General features: G+C 35.0%; 1 protein-coding gene across 1 annotated transcript in view; it reads right to left on the reverse strand.

Moving 5' to 3' along the window:
• Positions 1 to 1,695: 1,695 nt before the first annotated feature.
• The window catches only part of PKN2 (protein kinase N2), a 111,766-nt gene continuing 95,653 nt past the window's right edge, over positions 1,696 to 17,808 (reverse strand). Inside the window, exons 17-22 of the mRNA XM_037500669.2 lie at positions 12,146 to 12,208; positions 10,936 to 11,012; positions 7,570 to 7,712; positions 6,067 to 6,174; positions 5,791 to 5,871; positions 1,696 to 5,703 (exon numbers count right to left, since the gene is read on the reverse strand). Coding sequence (XP_037356566.2) covers positions 5,500 to 5,703; positions 5,791 to 5,871; positions 6,067 to 6,174; positions 7,570 to 7,712; positions 10,936 to 11,012; positions 12,146 to 12,208 — 676 coding nt within the window. The 3' untranslated portion in view covers positions 1,696 to 5,499. The remainder of the gene's footprint in view (positions 5,704 to 5,790; positions 5,872 to 6,066; positions 6,175 to 7,569; positions 7,713 to 10,935; positions 11,013 to 12,145; positions 12,209 to 17,808) is intronic.

The following is a 17,808-nucleotide window of genomic DNA, read 5'->3' on the forward strand; positions in this document are numbered from 1 at the left end:
TATGCATATTATTTATTTTTATTTGTCCTTTATGGAGAGTACTTGGATATTTTTCATCTCTGGGAAATTCATAGCTACCATCTCTTTAAATACTAGATTTCTTCCATTCTTCCCTCTTGGACCTCCAGTCCATCTTCCATTTCTCTTAACCTTATTTGCATATATTCCATTTCCTTATTTCTTTGTTTTGGTATTGATTTTTTCAGACATCTCTTCACATTTTACAGTTCTCTCTTTAGCTGCCTAATCTGTTGTTAACCTCCCCAAGTTTCACATTTGTTATTTTTCATTTTGGGATTTTAAAATGTTTCCTAAAGAGAGCAAGATGGTGACAGAATGAAGATGCTGGGCTTACCTCCTCCACATACTTACAGCTAGGCTGGGGATGATCTCTAAGAAATGTTGAAAGGAGCACTCCTATCTAAATCAAAGTGAAGAAAATCCACAAAAAATTAAACAAGGAAATAGAACCAGAACTGAAAAACACAATGGCATTCTAAATGTAAATGGACTGAACCTGCAAGAGAAGAAAGGGTGGCTGGATCTGAAACCAAAACCAAACTTTCTGTTGCCTCTAGAAGACCCATCTTAGCTCCAAAGAAAACACTGGATCAAAACAAGTGGATGGAAAACAATCCTACAAGCACATGTGACCCCAAAGAGGGGAAGGGACAGCCAAACTTAGATAAAATAAACTTCCAGCAAAAAAGATAACAAGAGACAGGGATGGATATTACCTAATGATTAAGGGATCAACACATTCATGAAGATATAACACTTGTTAAATCTTATGAACCAAATGAAGGAGCACCAAAATACATATGGCAACAATTAACGAAATCTAAAAGCAGGCATTGGCTGCAACACAACAGTGGCGAGGGGCTTCAACACTCCACTTTCAACAATGGACAGATCAACTAAACAGAAAATCAACAAGGAAACATTAGCCTTAAATGAGGAAGTAGACCAGATGGACCTACTGGACATTAATGGGGCACTACACTCAAAAAAATACCTCTGAGCACATTCTTATTAAGTGCACATGGAATGTCTTATAGGACGGACCATTTGCTTGGTCACAAGTGTCAAAATATACATGAAGGCTGAAATCATATCAAGTATCTTCTCTGATTACAATGGTATTAAACCTGCAATCAAAAAGAAAGCAGGAAACTGAACAATTGGATTAATAAAGAAATTTCTTCAAAGAAGAAATTAAAATTTACCTGGAAACAAAGGAAAATGAAAACATGACCTACCAGAATCTATGGGATGGAACAAAAGCTGTACTAAGAGGGAAGAATATAGGAATATTGGCCCTCATCATAAAATAAAAAAAATCACCCAAAGTAAATAATCTAACACTACAGCTTAAGGAACTAGAAAAAGAACAAATGAATCCAAAAGCCAGCAGAAGGAAGGAGAGAGTAAACCAAAACAAATCCTAGAAGTATGACTGCAGAATTAAAGTTGTTAAGAGGGAGAGGTTAGGTGGGAAGAAGTTGGAAAGGGGCTCAACAGCCCAGGGAAAAGGACTATGGACGCTTTGATGGGGGTGCTGGTGTCATAATATACCTCTGATAAATTGTGAAACTATTCTGCTAAATCATGTATAGCATTGTAATATATTAAAGATAACAAAATTAAAAAGATTGATAATTTCTTTAAAATTTCTTCTATGTCTATTTTAGTAATATTAGATATATATTTACATTTTATACATAGCTATTATCTGTTTTGTATTTGAGAATTCTAATACATGAAATCTCTTTTGGAGAGGATATCTAAATTCACGGTTTCTGTTGGCTCTCACTGAAGGGGGCTTGCTGTCTCATAAACTGGGTGATGTTTGCCAGTGTATAACGTTTTACTCTGTAGGAGCTCTATGTTCTCATCCTGGAGAAACTTTCGTTCAGAGAATATTTGATTCTCTGGTTGGTAGAGTTGCAAACTAGACTTGCAAACTAGAGAATTTTAGCACAGAATATAAATTCTATTGCTATTGCAAGGCTTATTATCTCCATAGTAGTGTTGATACAGGAATCCATTCTTGGCAATCCCACTTCATCTTGGTGGTGCATTTCCAAAACCATTTCCCTGCCATTCTTTTATCCTCTCCAACCTTCTACTCCTCTGGTCTACTCGGTGGACTCAGATTCCAGTTCCAACCTCTACATAGTCCCATCTTAACTCTTGGATGATGAATTGTTAGAGACCACTCTTACCTTTAATGAGATTAGTAATGCCTCAAATTCATGTGTTATTGGAAGTCCTAGAGCTTCTAATTACTAGAACAAAAGTGGAAATTATGCAAGATTTCTGACACTTAGATGGTTATTTATAAGTTTATATACATATGCTTACAAATACACATATTTATATATCTATGTACATATAAGGCAATTATCTCAGAGAACACTAGACCTCAAAAGACAGTTAGCAAGTAAATAAGCATTCTAAATTAAGATTATGATCCATGGAATGGCTTTGCCTTTTTGTATTTCTCATACTCATCTTCACTTGCTTTGCAAAGATCAGTAGCACCTGTAAAATTTTTGTTAGACTTGGATCTATAATGTAGCTTTCTCCTAGTCAACATCTAAAGGCAATTTCCACTATCACCTCAATTTACCATATGGAGATAGCATGAATCATTTTATGTTTCTAAAATATTTTACTTGCCATTTTTAAATAAGATGACCACAAAATGGATAGTAATGTTTTCATTTACCTATTTTCTGAAATACCAGGTCCTGAAATAAAATAACTGAACCTCAAACAAGAGAAAAGTACATATAATACTGGTGCTCAAATTTTAGCACTAATGTCTTCATTAATGAACACTTTGATGCTTTTACACCCCACCTTTCAATCCTTAGTGTCAAGCATACAGATTATATTCCATAAACACCCACTGAATGAAAGATGCTACAAACCTTATGATTAGAGCGCAAATATTCTCCACTATTACCAGTGAAGTAGACACTTTGCTCAAAATTTTCATGATTAAGCCCTTCCCCAGGACAGAAAGTACACACAAGAAGGCTAACTAAAGTTAGCCTTTGAGATCTTGATTAAAATAAAGCCAACTTATATTTTGACCAATAAGGGGTTTCCAAAAGGAAATAATACTTAAAACCAAAGTTACAAATTACAATCTATTTAAACTTTAATTTGTGCATTTGTGGTAATTTATGACTGCAAAAACACTTTTTTTCTTAGAATGACATAAAGGCACATTTCATTTGAATGCATAGTGTACCATTCTAAAATATTCTAATTTCCTTACAAAGTGCTTTAGCAGTCACTTACACATACAGTAATAGCAAAATATATTTACACTCTATAGTTTAAAAATTTTTAATCTGACTAAAATATATATATATATATATTTAAGACTACAGAAAAAAAATTAGTGCTTTCTTCAGCTTAATTGTGTGAATATAGCCTGCCCTCTAATTTTTTTAGTGATTGACTTCTATTTAAGAAAAAAAGTTTCTGTACACTGTGTAGTTACAAAATGCTATGTCAATTTTCAAAGCTAAAAGTCTATTTTAGACATTGTTCTCTCTGCGTATTTGAGAACCAGAAAAGGTGAGCAGACTGTACCTCAAAAGTATTTAGAGTTCTTTTTTAATATTTTGTTAACACTGTTTAAATTAAAGCCATATAATTACGCTATGATTCTCTACTGTCCTTTACTAATGAAGTTAACTGGTGTTTTAGAATAATTTTAAACAATACATTGTTTAAGATTTTCTCCCCGAGGATCTTGGATAATAATCAATTTGAAAAGAATGCATAAAATATCTCTGAATAATTATGATTATTCTCAGAGTACAAGGAGAACATGCCAACATACTGTGGCAAGGCTGACATACCTATTTTTAGCTCAACTCTAAATTCATATGCTTTCATGTTCCTTATAGAATTTAAACTTGAATAATTTTCATGACATGATATCACTTTGATTAAATGGTTAATTGTGTATGGTTAGCTAACAACTTGCTATTCCTGAGGTATGATACCCTAACATGCAAAACATAGAATGAAAGATGTTGTTATTGAAATAAGGAAAAATAATGAAATCATAGACTGGTGGGGGAGAAAAACCAAAAAAAGAAAAGAAACAAAAAACAAAACTCCAGGCATGTGGAAAAGTCATGGTTTGCAAAAAGACTTTCCTATAAGAGCATTAAAAAAAGCCACAAATGGATCCTCTGTAAAAAGTACTTGATCAAATTATTTTTGAGTCTTTTGAGGTACAGCTTTAGTGTTATAATAATTTTTATAAAATATAGACTGTTTTATCAAAAATATTTATACATTCTGTTACAATATATTGCTTTTGCCCTTAGTAACTGCCAATATAAAATCTGGATCCAGTGGCCCAAAATGTACAAATGCACTTTAACATATATGCTGGAGTTTGAGGTGTCTGCTTGGCCACTGTACAAAAGTGATAAAGTGGTGAAATTAAATAATAAACCTACAACATAGAATACATTACAACTTGCACATATACATGTTCACAGCATGTATACAATGATAATCCCTATGTTTTAAAAAAGATATAGCTTCCTTCTACAGTAGACACAAGAACAAGATGAACTAGATTGATAAATATACAATGAGTATCAAAAAAGAATGATCAGTTCACTGATTTTGGAAGAAGATACAACTGAACACACTGAATGTCTAGACTTTGGGAATGCATACACATGACATAGTGTCTTGGTTCAGGTTCATCAGAAGTCCTTACTCTTAAAATTTTAAGTAAATGCTGATGTTAGTAGTTCCTGTTTGTCTCGGCATAGTTTCGGCATAGTTTAATAAACAAAAAATTGTTTGGCAAGTAGCTCTGTTGGAAAGCTATAAGGCTCTGTTACATGGTTAGTAAAGATAAGGCAATCAAAATTTTCTAATAAATATAGAAAAATTATAAAACATCAATTCATTTCATTTAAAAAAGGCCCCCAAAATGTGCATAATCTACTACTAATTTTTTTTGACATTACAGTAATTTCTTTAAAAAAATAAGAACATTTGCCTTGTTCAAACAGAATCATATTATGTGTAAATAGTTATAGCATCCCAAGCCCTTTTGTTTTCTTTTTGTAAAATATAGCTAAGTGAAGTTAACCGATTAATAATCTTCCTTTCATTGAAAGCAGACATATAGCAAAACGAGGGACTGTAGAAGAGTGTTTTGGTTTTTTTTTTTTTAACTTTGATTCAAAAGTATTCATTTGTGATAGATTTCATGGCCAATGTTCATTCAGCTTAAACTCCATGAAACTGTTTCCAGTGCTCAGATTTATGTTGAAAATACATTGAGAAACCACTTTTCAAGAAGGTATTAGAAGAGTATTTAAACAAATCTTCATGTGTTTAAAAAAACTCAGAAGCTATTGGTGGCACAGAGAGCAAATGAAGGGTTGCTATTTTTAAGAGGTCTTCTTGTGAGTCAGTCTGCTTTGTTTCACAGTATCTAGGAATTTAACACCAATCAGCAATGTAGTCAAAATCTCTGAACATTTCTTGCTCCTCTTCTGAAAGTATCCTTGGTTCTCGAGGTGGAGTCAGAATAGGTGCTTCTGAGGTAAATTCATCATCAAAATTACTAACATCTTCCCGTCCTCTAATGGTAGGTACAAAAGGCGGCTTGACTTTTTTATCCATCAGAGCACTCCAATCAACTAGCTGGATTGTAAAATATAAAATGGCCAGTTTAGTTCCCTACTTCTTATTGCTATAGTTCCATAAAAAATTTTAAACTTTCATACTTACCCGGAAAAATGGATGCTTTTTTACATCTTCTGCATCTTTCTCACCAGCTCCAAGACGCCGCTCAGGATTTCTTCTCAATAGCTAACAACATAAAGCAAAAACAATTTAAACTAGCAACTTCATCTTATAACCTGCAAATATCTAGATGTTTTTTGGGGATGTGCTTATCTAAACTACGCAACATCTATGAAGCGGAAAAAACAATTTCTAATGTTCTACTGGAACATATCATTCAACGTAAAAAATGTAAGTAGTTTAAAAACCATTAATTCTTACCCTTCTCATTATGGAAATGGCTTCTGTAGATAAGAACCTTGGATATCTTACTTCATCATTTACAATACTGTCAAATACCTCCTCTTCATCATCGCCAGGAAAGGGAGACTAGAAGAAATATCTCTGAGTAAGTAAAATGAGTTGCAATACAATAAAATCCTACCAAGCTCCAAAGTACAACCAAGCAATAAGAAGACAAAAACCCCACCAAAACAATAAAAGAGGACTACAGGAAACCACAATAGATGTCAATAGCCTAGAGGGTGTACCATATACTCATACTAAATTAGTCTGTAAATTTACTTCACAGATCTTTACAACAAATTTGGTCATATCATATAATGTCCTTTAATTTCCCTGATACTTGCACTTCTTTTTGCTGCATGGAAAAGGGGTCCTGGTATGTTAGTTTATGCCTGAAGCCTTACTAATCCTCAAAACTTGTACAATTATAAATTTCAAACACAAATTTGAAAATCTCAATCTGATTGAGATTTCAATCACTCATAATGAGAAATGTGACATAAATTTTAGGCAAAACTAAAAAATAGTTGTTGCTTACACTGCACCACCAATGCTATGAAATTATGAAGTATATTGATAAGTTTTAATTTTAGTTCTTTTTCCCAACTATTCTCTTGAGGTACTAAAGAGAAATAAGACAGCAAAGAGCAATCCAGGAGAACAGCCAGATCCATTATCTTTTATCGCCTAGATAATTAAGAGCTCTATCAATTATAAGCTCCTTAAAAAAAAAGTATGCACACACACACACACACACACAAACAGGAGTTTCCTCATCTGTTCACTGTCAAGTCTTCCAGTCATTTAGAATAAGAGAAAGTAGAATTAGCTGGTTCTTAATTGTGTAGTATTCTGCAATAAACTCACAGTTTTCACATATCACTTCTATAGAGAGTAAATTTTAAGTAAGAATATAATTTTTGGTAGCTTAATTAAATTTCACATGTAAATAAATACATTAAAAAACAATAAAATATTACTACTTTATTTGCTATGATTTACTTTTTCCTAAGTAGTAACGATTTCTGTGTATGAAATTGTTATCTAAGTTATCTCCAGAAATTTATTTTAAGTTAATCTAAAGAAAACAGGGAAAAAATGGTTAATATTTTCAACTTTGCTGTACTTTTGACTTTTCGTGATACATATAAAGTACATTCTTTTCGTTAGTCTTCCTGCTATTCTATTCCCTATGAAAAAATAAATAAGACATAAATAATTATGTCTTAAACTCATAACCACAGCATTACTGAAATACAAGGAGCTACTTTCAAAGCACTGGTAATGCATTCTGCAGAAAATGCAAGAATCTAAAAAAAAAAGACAGTAAAAGTAACAGACCTATAGGTAATCATTATAATTATTTAAAACAATTTCTACTTATGAAGGACATATTAAGTGGTTTTTTGAATATGACATGCTTTGGTTTTTCAATCATCCTTCCTCTCTCTTCTCTGTCACCTATTTCTTATTGCTTACCTCACCAACAAGCATTTCATATATAAGTACACCAAGGCCCCACCAGTCTACAGCCCTTGTATAGGATGTTTCTGTTAATACTTCTGGGGCAAGAAATTCAGGAGTGCCACAAAATGTGCTTGTTCTATCTCCATATCCCATTCCTGAAAAAAGTAAATTTGAGTATTTGTTAACACAGAAAGAAATTTGGCAAACTGCACATTTTGTGATGTGACCAAACTGAAGAACACAAAACAAAGACTTCTAAAGAAAATAAGTTGATTGTGTCATATAGTATAGAGCTATTATATTAATATTTTAACAAGTTTCCAAATACATTTTCCTCATAATTCTACAAATTTAATATGCTTCAATGCATTTTAAAGTTAAAATTCATTATGAATGCCATCTTATGGGTGAATCTGAAATAAATGTTCTCAATTCTAAATATAAATATTTATGTATTTATAATAACTGAAAATTTCAAATGAATTTCTAAGTTTAGGACTAAGGCAAAATACTTTAGGGTGGAGGATTTTTATTTTTTTTGCAAAATTTCTGAACATTATCATACTGGCTTTTCTTCTTCAATAAATTATCTTTAAAAAAATTGTGATAATATTTACATACGTTCTGTGTAAGTCTTTTAAATACCCTTGCCAGGATTAGAAAAAAGTAAGTTAACAAAGAAAGAGAACTAATTTTTCTTCACTTTTATTATGTAGGGTCTCCCTGGTGGCACAAGGGTTTAAGTACAGCACTATGAAGCTATCCGCTGCCTCTGCAGCATGAGTTCGATCCCTGGGCCCAGAGAGCTACCTACAAAGCACAGCAGACCTCTCCTGACTTGCCCACTGCTCCCCTCAGCAGTGTATTTCAGTCAGTCTGTCTGTTCCGTTCCCCACTCTGTCTCTGGTGAGTCCACTCAACTCCCTCCTCCCTCCTCTGGCCTATATCTCAGTTCTTATATGCATAAATAAATCTTTAAAAAAATTTTTTTTATTCTGCATTCTTCACAACTAAAGCATATTACATGTAACACTTTTGGTATACAACTACTCTTTTTTGTCTTCTTTTGTCTATAATAATGACAAAATCTGTGACATATTAGTACAATGTATATGTCAATTACAATAATACTGGTATGTCATTCATTTGATAAAAGTTTCTTGCTCTCTGATACTTTTTTAAAAGTACACTGAAAGTAGTCAAACTAGTTATTAGGACTTCAAATTGGTAAAAGTTTATGAAGTAGTTAGCATGAGGCTTTGGAGTCATAAAGATCTGGGTTTAAATTCCAGCTTTGCCATTGGGTTGGCTGTGAGACTTTGGGAAACGTGCCAAATCTCAAAGCATAGTTTCCTCATCCGTATGACAGAGTTAATAGTACTATTTACCTCCTAAGATTGTTACAAATCAAAGGAGATCATATATGTAACCAATTTGGCAAAGTTCTTGGCATACAATAAGTGCTCAGAAATTGTTAACTACAATTATAATTTATTTTATATATTTTTATAATGCAGAAAAACACATTTAAATGCTATGGTTACTCAAAACATATTTCTGAGTACCTGTACCTATTATATTCTAGGCACCCATGCCAAGTGGTAGGAACACAACAGTGAGAGTTCTTAAGTAGAAGAAACAGATACATGTGTGTATATACATAAATAAAATCTTATGATGATATGGTAAGAGTAAGATATTATGAAAACATATTGAAGAATAGCTCCTGAGAGCTGGGACAGGAGAAAAGTCTCAGGTAATTTATCTGGGGAGGTGACACCAAAGCTAAGCCTCAAGGATAAGTGGATGTTAGCAAGTAGAGCTGAGATAGGTGACAGTGGTGAAGAGACATAGCCTGTAAGCAGTTTCGTTGCTAAAGCAGAATGTACTTGGCAGACAACAGCAAACGATCTGGCTAGAGAAATAAGCAGGCCGATCAGGAAGGACACTGTATATCATATTTTACCCATTAAAGGATAACAGCAGGGTTATATCATGGTAAGATTTGTATTTTTGTGGGCCTCTTTAACATTTTAGTAATTACATGCAGACTGATATAAAGGAGAAAAAGACTAGAGATAGTAGAGGTTAAGAGGCTATTAAAGCAGTCTTGTCAAAATAGATGATGGTTGGCAGTAGTGGCAGAAGGAAAAAGAAAGATTTAAGAAATATTAAAGAAGTAGATGTCAGCACAATTTGATGATTAAGTGGATGTGGAAAGTAGAAAAAACAACAGAGCCCGGATAGAATTCCACATTTTCAAGTTGGAAGGCTAAGAGCACTCTGGCACTATTAACTATGAGCTAGGCTATCTGAGGAAAAGAGGCTTTTTTTATTCATAAAGCTTTTGAGGTGGTTATTGACTATTAAGGTAGATGGTTGAGTGTGTCAGAAAAAAATTAATGTATTTAGGAATCATTAGCATATAGTTAAAAACTATCAGTGAAGAACAATGGGCCAAGGACAGACTCTGAGGAACAAAAGCATTTATTATCAACACTGTCAAATACTGAGATGCTCAATAAGAGAAAAAACTTCTACTGGATTCAATAGTTAGGTCAGTAGATAATCAGTGAACAAATAATTTACAGAGTTTATTCATTTATTCATTCAATTACTTAGATTAAGATGTGACAAACATTATACTATGTGCTATAGAAGCAAAACTCAGAAATAAGAAGCTACCAATGTAAAGAAAGAGACAGACAATGTTAGTTATAATACAATATACTAAATGTAAATTTAAAAATACCTCTTTACTTGTATTTTAGGAACTGTGTCTTATAATTATCTCCAATTCTCTTAATACTCCGAAACAGGAAGGATTATTTCTATTTTACAAGTGAGAAAAATGACTCAATAATGTTTAAACTATCTCCTTCAAAGACACGCAGTAAATAAACAGCAGAGTTAAGATTCATACCTAGAGTGATCTGTCTGGTGCCCATGCTCATGCTGTTTACATTTTCTTATGCTACCTCTGGTTCAAATTTCCCTAGTTTGTTTTTGTTTCAATACACAGAAAGCATTCTTGAGACAGAAGCATATATTTTTCCTATTTAAAGGTATTAAACATTTAAAAAAGCTAGAAGTCTATTAGATCTATGTAATTTATTCTGTACAGTGCCAGCAGACTGAAAATTCTGGTGCTTCCTTAAGAGTTATGATAAAATTATTAAACACACAAAGAAAGTCTTAATTTTCTATTATGATTTCTGAAAACAATCATATTCAAATCTACAGAACAAATTCTTAATGTGATAATCAGGTTGTGTAAACAATCCATATTTTTAATCTATTTTACTTTTCACAAACTTGAAAACTACTAAGGTACAAAGAACAGTAATCTAGAAAAAGAACTTTAAAATATCCAATTACCTTCTTTGCAAAGACCAAAATCAGCAATTTTCACAAAGCCCTCTGTATCTAGCAATAAGTTATCCAATTTCAAATCCCTATTCAGGATAAAAAAAAAAGTAAAATGAAAAAAAAAATCAACAAAATCAATAGATGTAGCAAAATAATTGCTTCAACAGGAGCCATACTTAACTAAAAAACCAAGTTTTTCCAGTTATGATTTGAGATTTAAACACTATATTACAAATGGTCATTTTTTTGTATTTTAGCAAACGTGTTGCTATACAATTTACTTTCTGAATTTTTTCCCCTATTATAGAGAAATGGAAGAATGATTTGGAAAAAATAATGTTTTATCTCTTTAAATGTATATTTTAAAGAACAGAAGGAGTTCAAGTATCTTTACCTCAGGTTTATTAACTTGTTATTTGTGATAATCTGACTTAGACTAAATTTGAAATTTGCCTATATACAATCCATAAGAAAGAATCATCAAGCTAAATAAGGTATCAGGGGGACAAATTTAACCTACTGAGTAATTCAAAATAAAGAGAAAGTTGTCCACCTATACTAACAGATCATAAAGTAGTTGAAAACATTTTATCCTCTGAGTAAAACAGAACCTCACATTGGAAATATTATTAGAAGTCTGAACAAGTCAAAATGTATTGTCTAATTTTGATCAGCTTTCCCATAATTTATCTAGTCTATAGTAATGATATTCAAAGAATCACCTGTACATTTGTACACTGGTCTATAACTAATTGTTACTGGTCCTCAATTTGATAAGAACCTTGTGCCAGTACATAAATCAACTATGTCACCTAATACACTGTTTAGATGACACATAGCACTAATGAAGGAAGCAGGATGATGTTTTACACTCTATCACAAGCTACTTAGCTTACTGTGGACACGTTTTGTGTACTACTGGTCTCTGGTTTTCATCTGTAGAACAGATAAAAATTGTTGGTGAAATGTGTTATAAAAGTCTACTTTATAATTTGACTATTTTAACCTGAAAATGGAAAGATGATCAGGAATGAAGAGGTTCATTATATCATTATTATGTTAACCACATCTTTCAAAATTCAAGTTGGACATTTTTAGTGGTCACTTATAGTAACGAGAAAATTAAGACGCTGTAAATACAAATTGTCCTTCCACATTATCTAATTAATTCTAATTCACACCAAAGTAAGCCATTAGAAAGGGTCAAAACTTCACTTACCTATAAACAATTTTGTGTTCGTGTAAATACTGCAACCCAAGAACTACACATGCAGCATAAAATCTGTTTGAAGAATTAAATCAAAGAAATTTAATAAATTCCACTTCTTTTGAATTCTAATTTATACGTTTATGCTTCAAAGCAGAATTCTATAGGTGACTAATTTCACAGATATTTATTTAGTCCTTCCTATGAGCAAATGCAGGAAGGGTATATGATACTGAGGGTACAGTTAAAAAATGAAAAAAATACAATCTTTAGAAATGAAGTCACTAACTTTGTGTGGTGCAATCACTGATGTCTTAATAGTAAACATTTGATCTGGTTTTGTAAGAGAAATATAACTTGCCAGAAGAACAAAAGATAACCTGTAAGGTAGAACTTTCATTGGGGGGAACAAAGGGCATTCCCCTAAGAAGAAAATGAAGAGAAATATAAAAAACATAACATATTTAACAACTACTACCAAGTTCGGTGTGGCTGAGTATAGAATGGTGAAGAAGTAGTAGATGAGGTTAAAAAGACAGCCCGCGTTCAAATTGTGAAGACCCCTGAATTTACCATGGATACTGAAATCTCTTAGCAATAGAAAATCAAAGCATTTTAATCAGGGCAGAATGACCAGATTTATGTTAGAGAGATTTTTCTTATAGTAGTGTGAAGACTAGTATAGTAATAGGTAGATATCTAGAGGGAAAGAAGAATAGATAAAGCTATTACTATAGCATAGACAAAAGATCATAAGAATATCCATACAGTGGCAAAAAAAAAATTAGAAATGACTCTAGAGGAATTAAAGAAAAAGAAGTATGAGTCTCAAGCAGCTGTAGACAATGAAGGGGAGAGAAAAGCTATGAAAGAAAAGGAAAAGATGACTCTTACAGTTTCCTAGTGTAATGAAAAGGTAAAGAAATGGAGTTTGACTTTAGATATGTTGACACTGCACTGCTTTGGGACAGGCAAAGAGGTCTAGAAGTTGAACATATGGGTTTAGATTTTAGGAATACTTGAACCTAGCTAGAATATTAACTCTTGAAAGATTGGATCATAATTGTCTTTTTTGGTGTTTATCCTAAATACTTAGCATAATGGCTGACGTATGGTAGGTTTATTGAAGGAGTAGTTAAGGTGATAAATAACTGAATTTAAAAATTGCAGCTCTGTCTTCAGTAGAAAATAGCCTGTAAGGATACACTTTAGGAAAATCAGTTCTTCATTACACCAGTAATATATAGATATTTTCTTTATAAAACCGTAGCCCCAAGTGCTGAAATTAGCAGGAGGCGGGTAGCGGAGAGAACAAAGTGGGAGGGAGCACAATGGACTATGGGTGTTTGGTGGTGGGTGCAAGTGTGGTAACGACACCCAAGGAGAGATCCTATACCTCTAAATAATTTACAACACCAATGTTACCTCAATATTTCATTCATCAATCTCACCTAAACACCATTCCCATCAATAACAGTTACTAGTAGTTCCCAACAAGAGCTGTTACTCTTGTTAATTTGGTGAATGTTCAAATTTTTAGAATGGATTTAGACACACATTTAAATAAGTAACTATGTTCTGTGTTTACTGATTTTTATAAAAATGGCCAATTTGGGAGAATACTTGACTACATATTAACTATTATATAATTACTTAACATAAGTTTACTTTATACATATGATTTATTAGCAAACTTACTTGGGTGACCAAATATTGTAAAAAAGTATGAATATTTATCAAGAGTCAGGTACTATGAGAGATTTTGTTATCAGCTTATTTAATCTTGAAATCAAGCCTTTAAGATAAGTATTATATAGAAGCTGAAAATGACATTCTCCAAAAGTATAACTGATTTGTAAAAAGTCACAACAAAATAGCATCAACTAGGAATCAAACTAATTTTGATTCCATAACCTTATTCAATAAAAAGTCACTGATCACCTAGTATGTATCAGCTATCCTTCAGGAGTTCCAGTAATAGAATAGATATGGTTCTTATTCTTCTCCTTTAAGGAGGGGAGACAAAAACAAAAAATATAAAGGTAAGATGATTTCAGGTAGAAATAAAGCACTATGGAAAAAATAAAATAAATGCTGTGCAAAACAGAGTGACCTGATTTGATGATGCTATTTTAGATAAGGTAATCAGAAATACATCCTCGATAGGAGGGCAGAGCAACATGGCGGAGAGGAGACGCTGTGAGTAAAATCTCCCATTAAAAAAAGTTAATAGGGAGGAAAAGCGGCAGGTCCCAGTGAGAACTGGGACACGGAAGATAAACAGACAACTCCAGCAAACTACCCGAAGAAGAAAGTTGCCATAAAAGAGGACTAGAAGGGAGGAAAGCGCAGAACCCTGCTCCCCTCCCCCGCCCACAGAGTCGGCACTCTCCGACCTGCAGAGAGGAGGAAAACAACAAACTAAAAGGACCAACAAGAACAAACTATGCAGCAAGCGGGACTGTGAGTGGAAAGGAACTATTGCAGCCACCACACCCCGTGAACGGGAGCTGCGGACAACCCTGCAGGATTCGCGCGGAGGTGAGCTCCAGGCGCCATTAAACAGAGACCCTGCCCCCCAGGAGGAGGCCAGGACCAGCACACAGCCCCTGGCCGCCCGGTAAGCTTGCACGGAAAAGCGGTGCGCTGGAAAAGCAAACGCAGATCGGGATCGCGCGGAAAAGCAGTGCAGTTGAAAAGCAAACACTGATTGGGATCGCGGCTGCCCAGGTCCCGGAGCCTGCGACCTAGGCTTGCGGGGAGACTCGCGCAGGCCCTCCTCACTGAGGTGAAAGTCCCTCACTGAGTGAGCAGGAACCAGGCGCCCAGGAACGGGAGCGGGGTGCAAAAGACGCCATTCTGTGGACACTGAACTGGGCTACAGCCCGCGTCCTGGACCTGAGGGCTTTGGAAATGAGATCCGGAGCACAAAATTCGGGGCGTGGGTTCTCCACGACGGTGGGGCACAAGGCAGACACAGCACCCCAAAGCCGTTGAGGTTTACCCTACCATTCCCGCTCTGTTTCCTGTCCCATGGGGTGAAAAAAAAAAAAAAAAAAAAAACAGAAAACAGCTCCCCAAGGGCTCTAGGAGAGATCTCTGGCGCCACCTAGCGACTTGAAACCAGCAGAGGCTCCTGGAGGAGCCAGTGGCCAGCTGGGAAGTTAGCCCACGCCGGGCCCCTGCCGACCAGTAGTCTGAGCCCACAGGGGGAGCGAGTACCCAAAGCCGGGGTAGACCAGGTGCGCAGAAGAGTGTGCCTGAGACTGGACACGCAGGGAGTGTGTCCCGCATCGCCATTTTAGAACAGGGACATTTCTTCAGTAAAGACTGCCTGCAGAAGGCTCCCTCAGGAGCCAGAGGTGAGCTGGGGAAGTTCGCCCACACCAGAACACCTCTGGCCTGCAGTCCAAGCCCAGAGGGGGAGAGGGAACCCACCGCCGGGGCAGACCAGGAGCACAGGGGAGTGTGTCCCCACATCGGCATTTTAGAACAGGGACCTTTCTTCAGTAAAGACTGCTTGAAACTGACAGATGGCTCCCGGAGGAGCCAGAGGGGAGCAGAGAAGCTCACCCAAGATGCCGGCAAGTCCCAGCAACACAGTGTCCCAACGCATACGGCAAATTAGAAAACAGACAGTAGGGAGTAGAAGAACCACACGCAACATAGCAACTCCTCAGGGAAGAAGCACACCACAAAAAGAAAACCAGCCCCCAGATTGCAACGACAGTAACATGGAAGAACTTCTGAGCCTTCCAGAAAGAGAATTTAAAATTGCCATGATTAAAAAAATGACAGAACTCATAAAGGAAAACAATGATAAGGGAAAAATAATCAACGATCAGAAGAATGAAATTGAGTCCCTAAAGAGGGAAGTAAAAGAAATGCAGGAGATCAAAGAATTAATGGAAGAAATAAAGAATTCTGGGAAAAGCAATGAAAGCAGAATAGATGAAATGGAAGAACGAATAAGTTCTCTTGAAGACACAGAAATAAAAAGAACCAAAACAGAAAAGGAAAGAGAAGTACGAAGGAAAAAGAACGAAGAAAGACTTCGGGAACTATCTGACACCATGAGGAAAGGAAATATAAGAGTTATAGGAATACCAGAAGGAGAGGAGAGAGATGTAGGAACAGAGAAAATATTCCAGGAGATAATTGAAGAGAACTTCCCAAATGTGAAGAAGGAGCTGAAAATTGATACACAAGAAGCAAGAAGAACACCAAACTTCCATGACAAAAGGAAAAATACAGCAAGACACATAATAGTGAAGCTCCCAAGAATCCAGGACAAGGAAAAAATAATGAAGCTGACAAGAGGGAAGAAACAAATAACATTCAAAGGAAAACCAATCAGGCTGACATCAGACTTCTCTGAAGAAACACTATGGGCAAGGAGAGAGTGGAAGGACATAGTCAACAGACTCCAAGAAAAAAGATGTCAACCAAGAATACTCTATCCCGCAAAGCTTTCCTTCCCCTATGAAGAAAGAATAAGGACCTTCCCAGACAAACAGAAACTATGGAACTTCATTACCAATAAACCCCCACTCCAAAAAATACTACAAGGAATCCTAAAGCCAGAACCTCAGAGGGATGAATAACAACAAAAGAAGGCAAGGAAAAAAAAAAGATATTAAAAGAATAAATAAAATCAAAGGAAAGACAAACACAATGGCAAATACAGATGCTAACATATCAATATTAACCCTAAATGTAAATGGACTAAACTCTTCAATAAAAAGACACAGAGTTGCAGCCTGGATTAAGAAACAAAACCCAACCTTTTGCTGTCTCCAGGAAACACATTTAGCTACAAAAGATAAAAATAAACTCAGTTAAAGGATGGAAAACAATCCTACAAACAAATGGACCAAAAAAGAAAGCAGGAACTGCTATACTTATATCAGATAAAACAGATTTCAAACTCAAAAAAATAAAACGGAATCCCAACGGTCACTACATTATGATCAAAGGGACAATACTTCAAGAAGAAATAACACTAATTAACATATACTCACCAAACGAAGAAGCACCAAAATATATCAGACAACTGTTGTCATCTCTGAAAACAGACATCAGAGAAAACACATATGTAGTGGGAGACTTCAACACACCACTATCAACAATGGATAGATCAACAAGACAAAAAATAAGTAAAGAAACTAAAGCTCTAAATAAGGACCTAGAGCATTTGGGCTTAACAGACATCTATAGAACACTAAACCCCCAAAAAACGGAGTACACATTTTTCTCAAGCGCACATGGATCATTCTCCAGGATCGATCACATACTGGGGCACAAGACAAACATCAACAGATACACCAAGACTGAAATCATACCAACCATCTTTTCTGACCATGAAGGCATCAAGCTAGAAATAAACCATAAAAAGAAGGCAAGGAACTTTCCTACCTCATGGAGACTAAAAACCACACTACTGGATGACCACTGGACTAATGAGGAGATCAAAGAGGAAATTAAAAAATTCTTTGAATTGAATGACAAGGAGGACACCAATATCCTAAATGTATGGGACGCAGCAAAAGCAGTAATAAGAGGAAAATATATAGCAATAGAAGCTCACATCAAGAAACAAGAAAGAACTCAAAGAATCAACCTAATCTCGAAGCTCAAAGATCTAGAAAAAGAACAACAAAAAAACCCCAAAACCA

Source organism: Talpa occidentalis, unplaced genomic scaffold, assembly GCF_014898055.3.
Source record: "Talpa occidentalis isolate TD23 unplaced genomic scaffold, MPIMG_talOcc4v2.1 talOcc4.9, whole genome shotgun sequence".
NCBI lineage: Eukaryota > Metazoa > Chordata > Mammalia > Eulipotyphla > Talpidae > Talpa > Talpa occidentalis.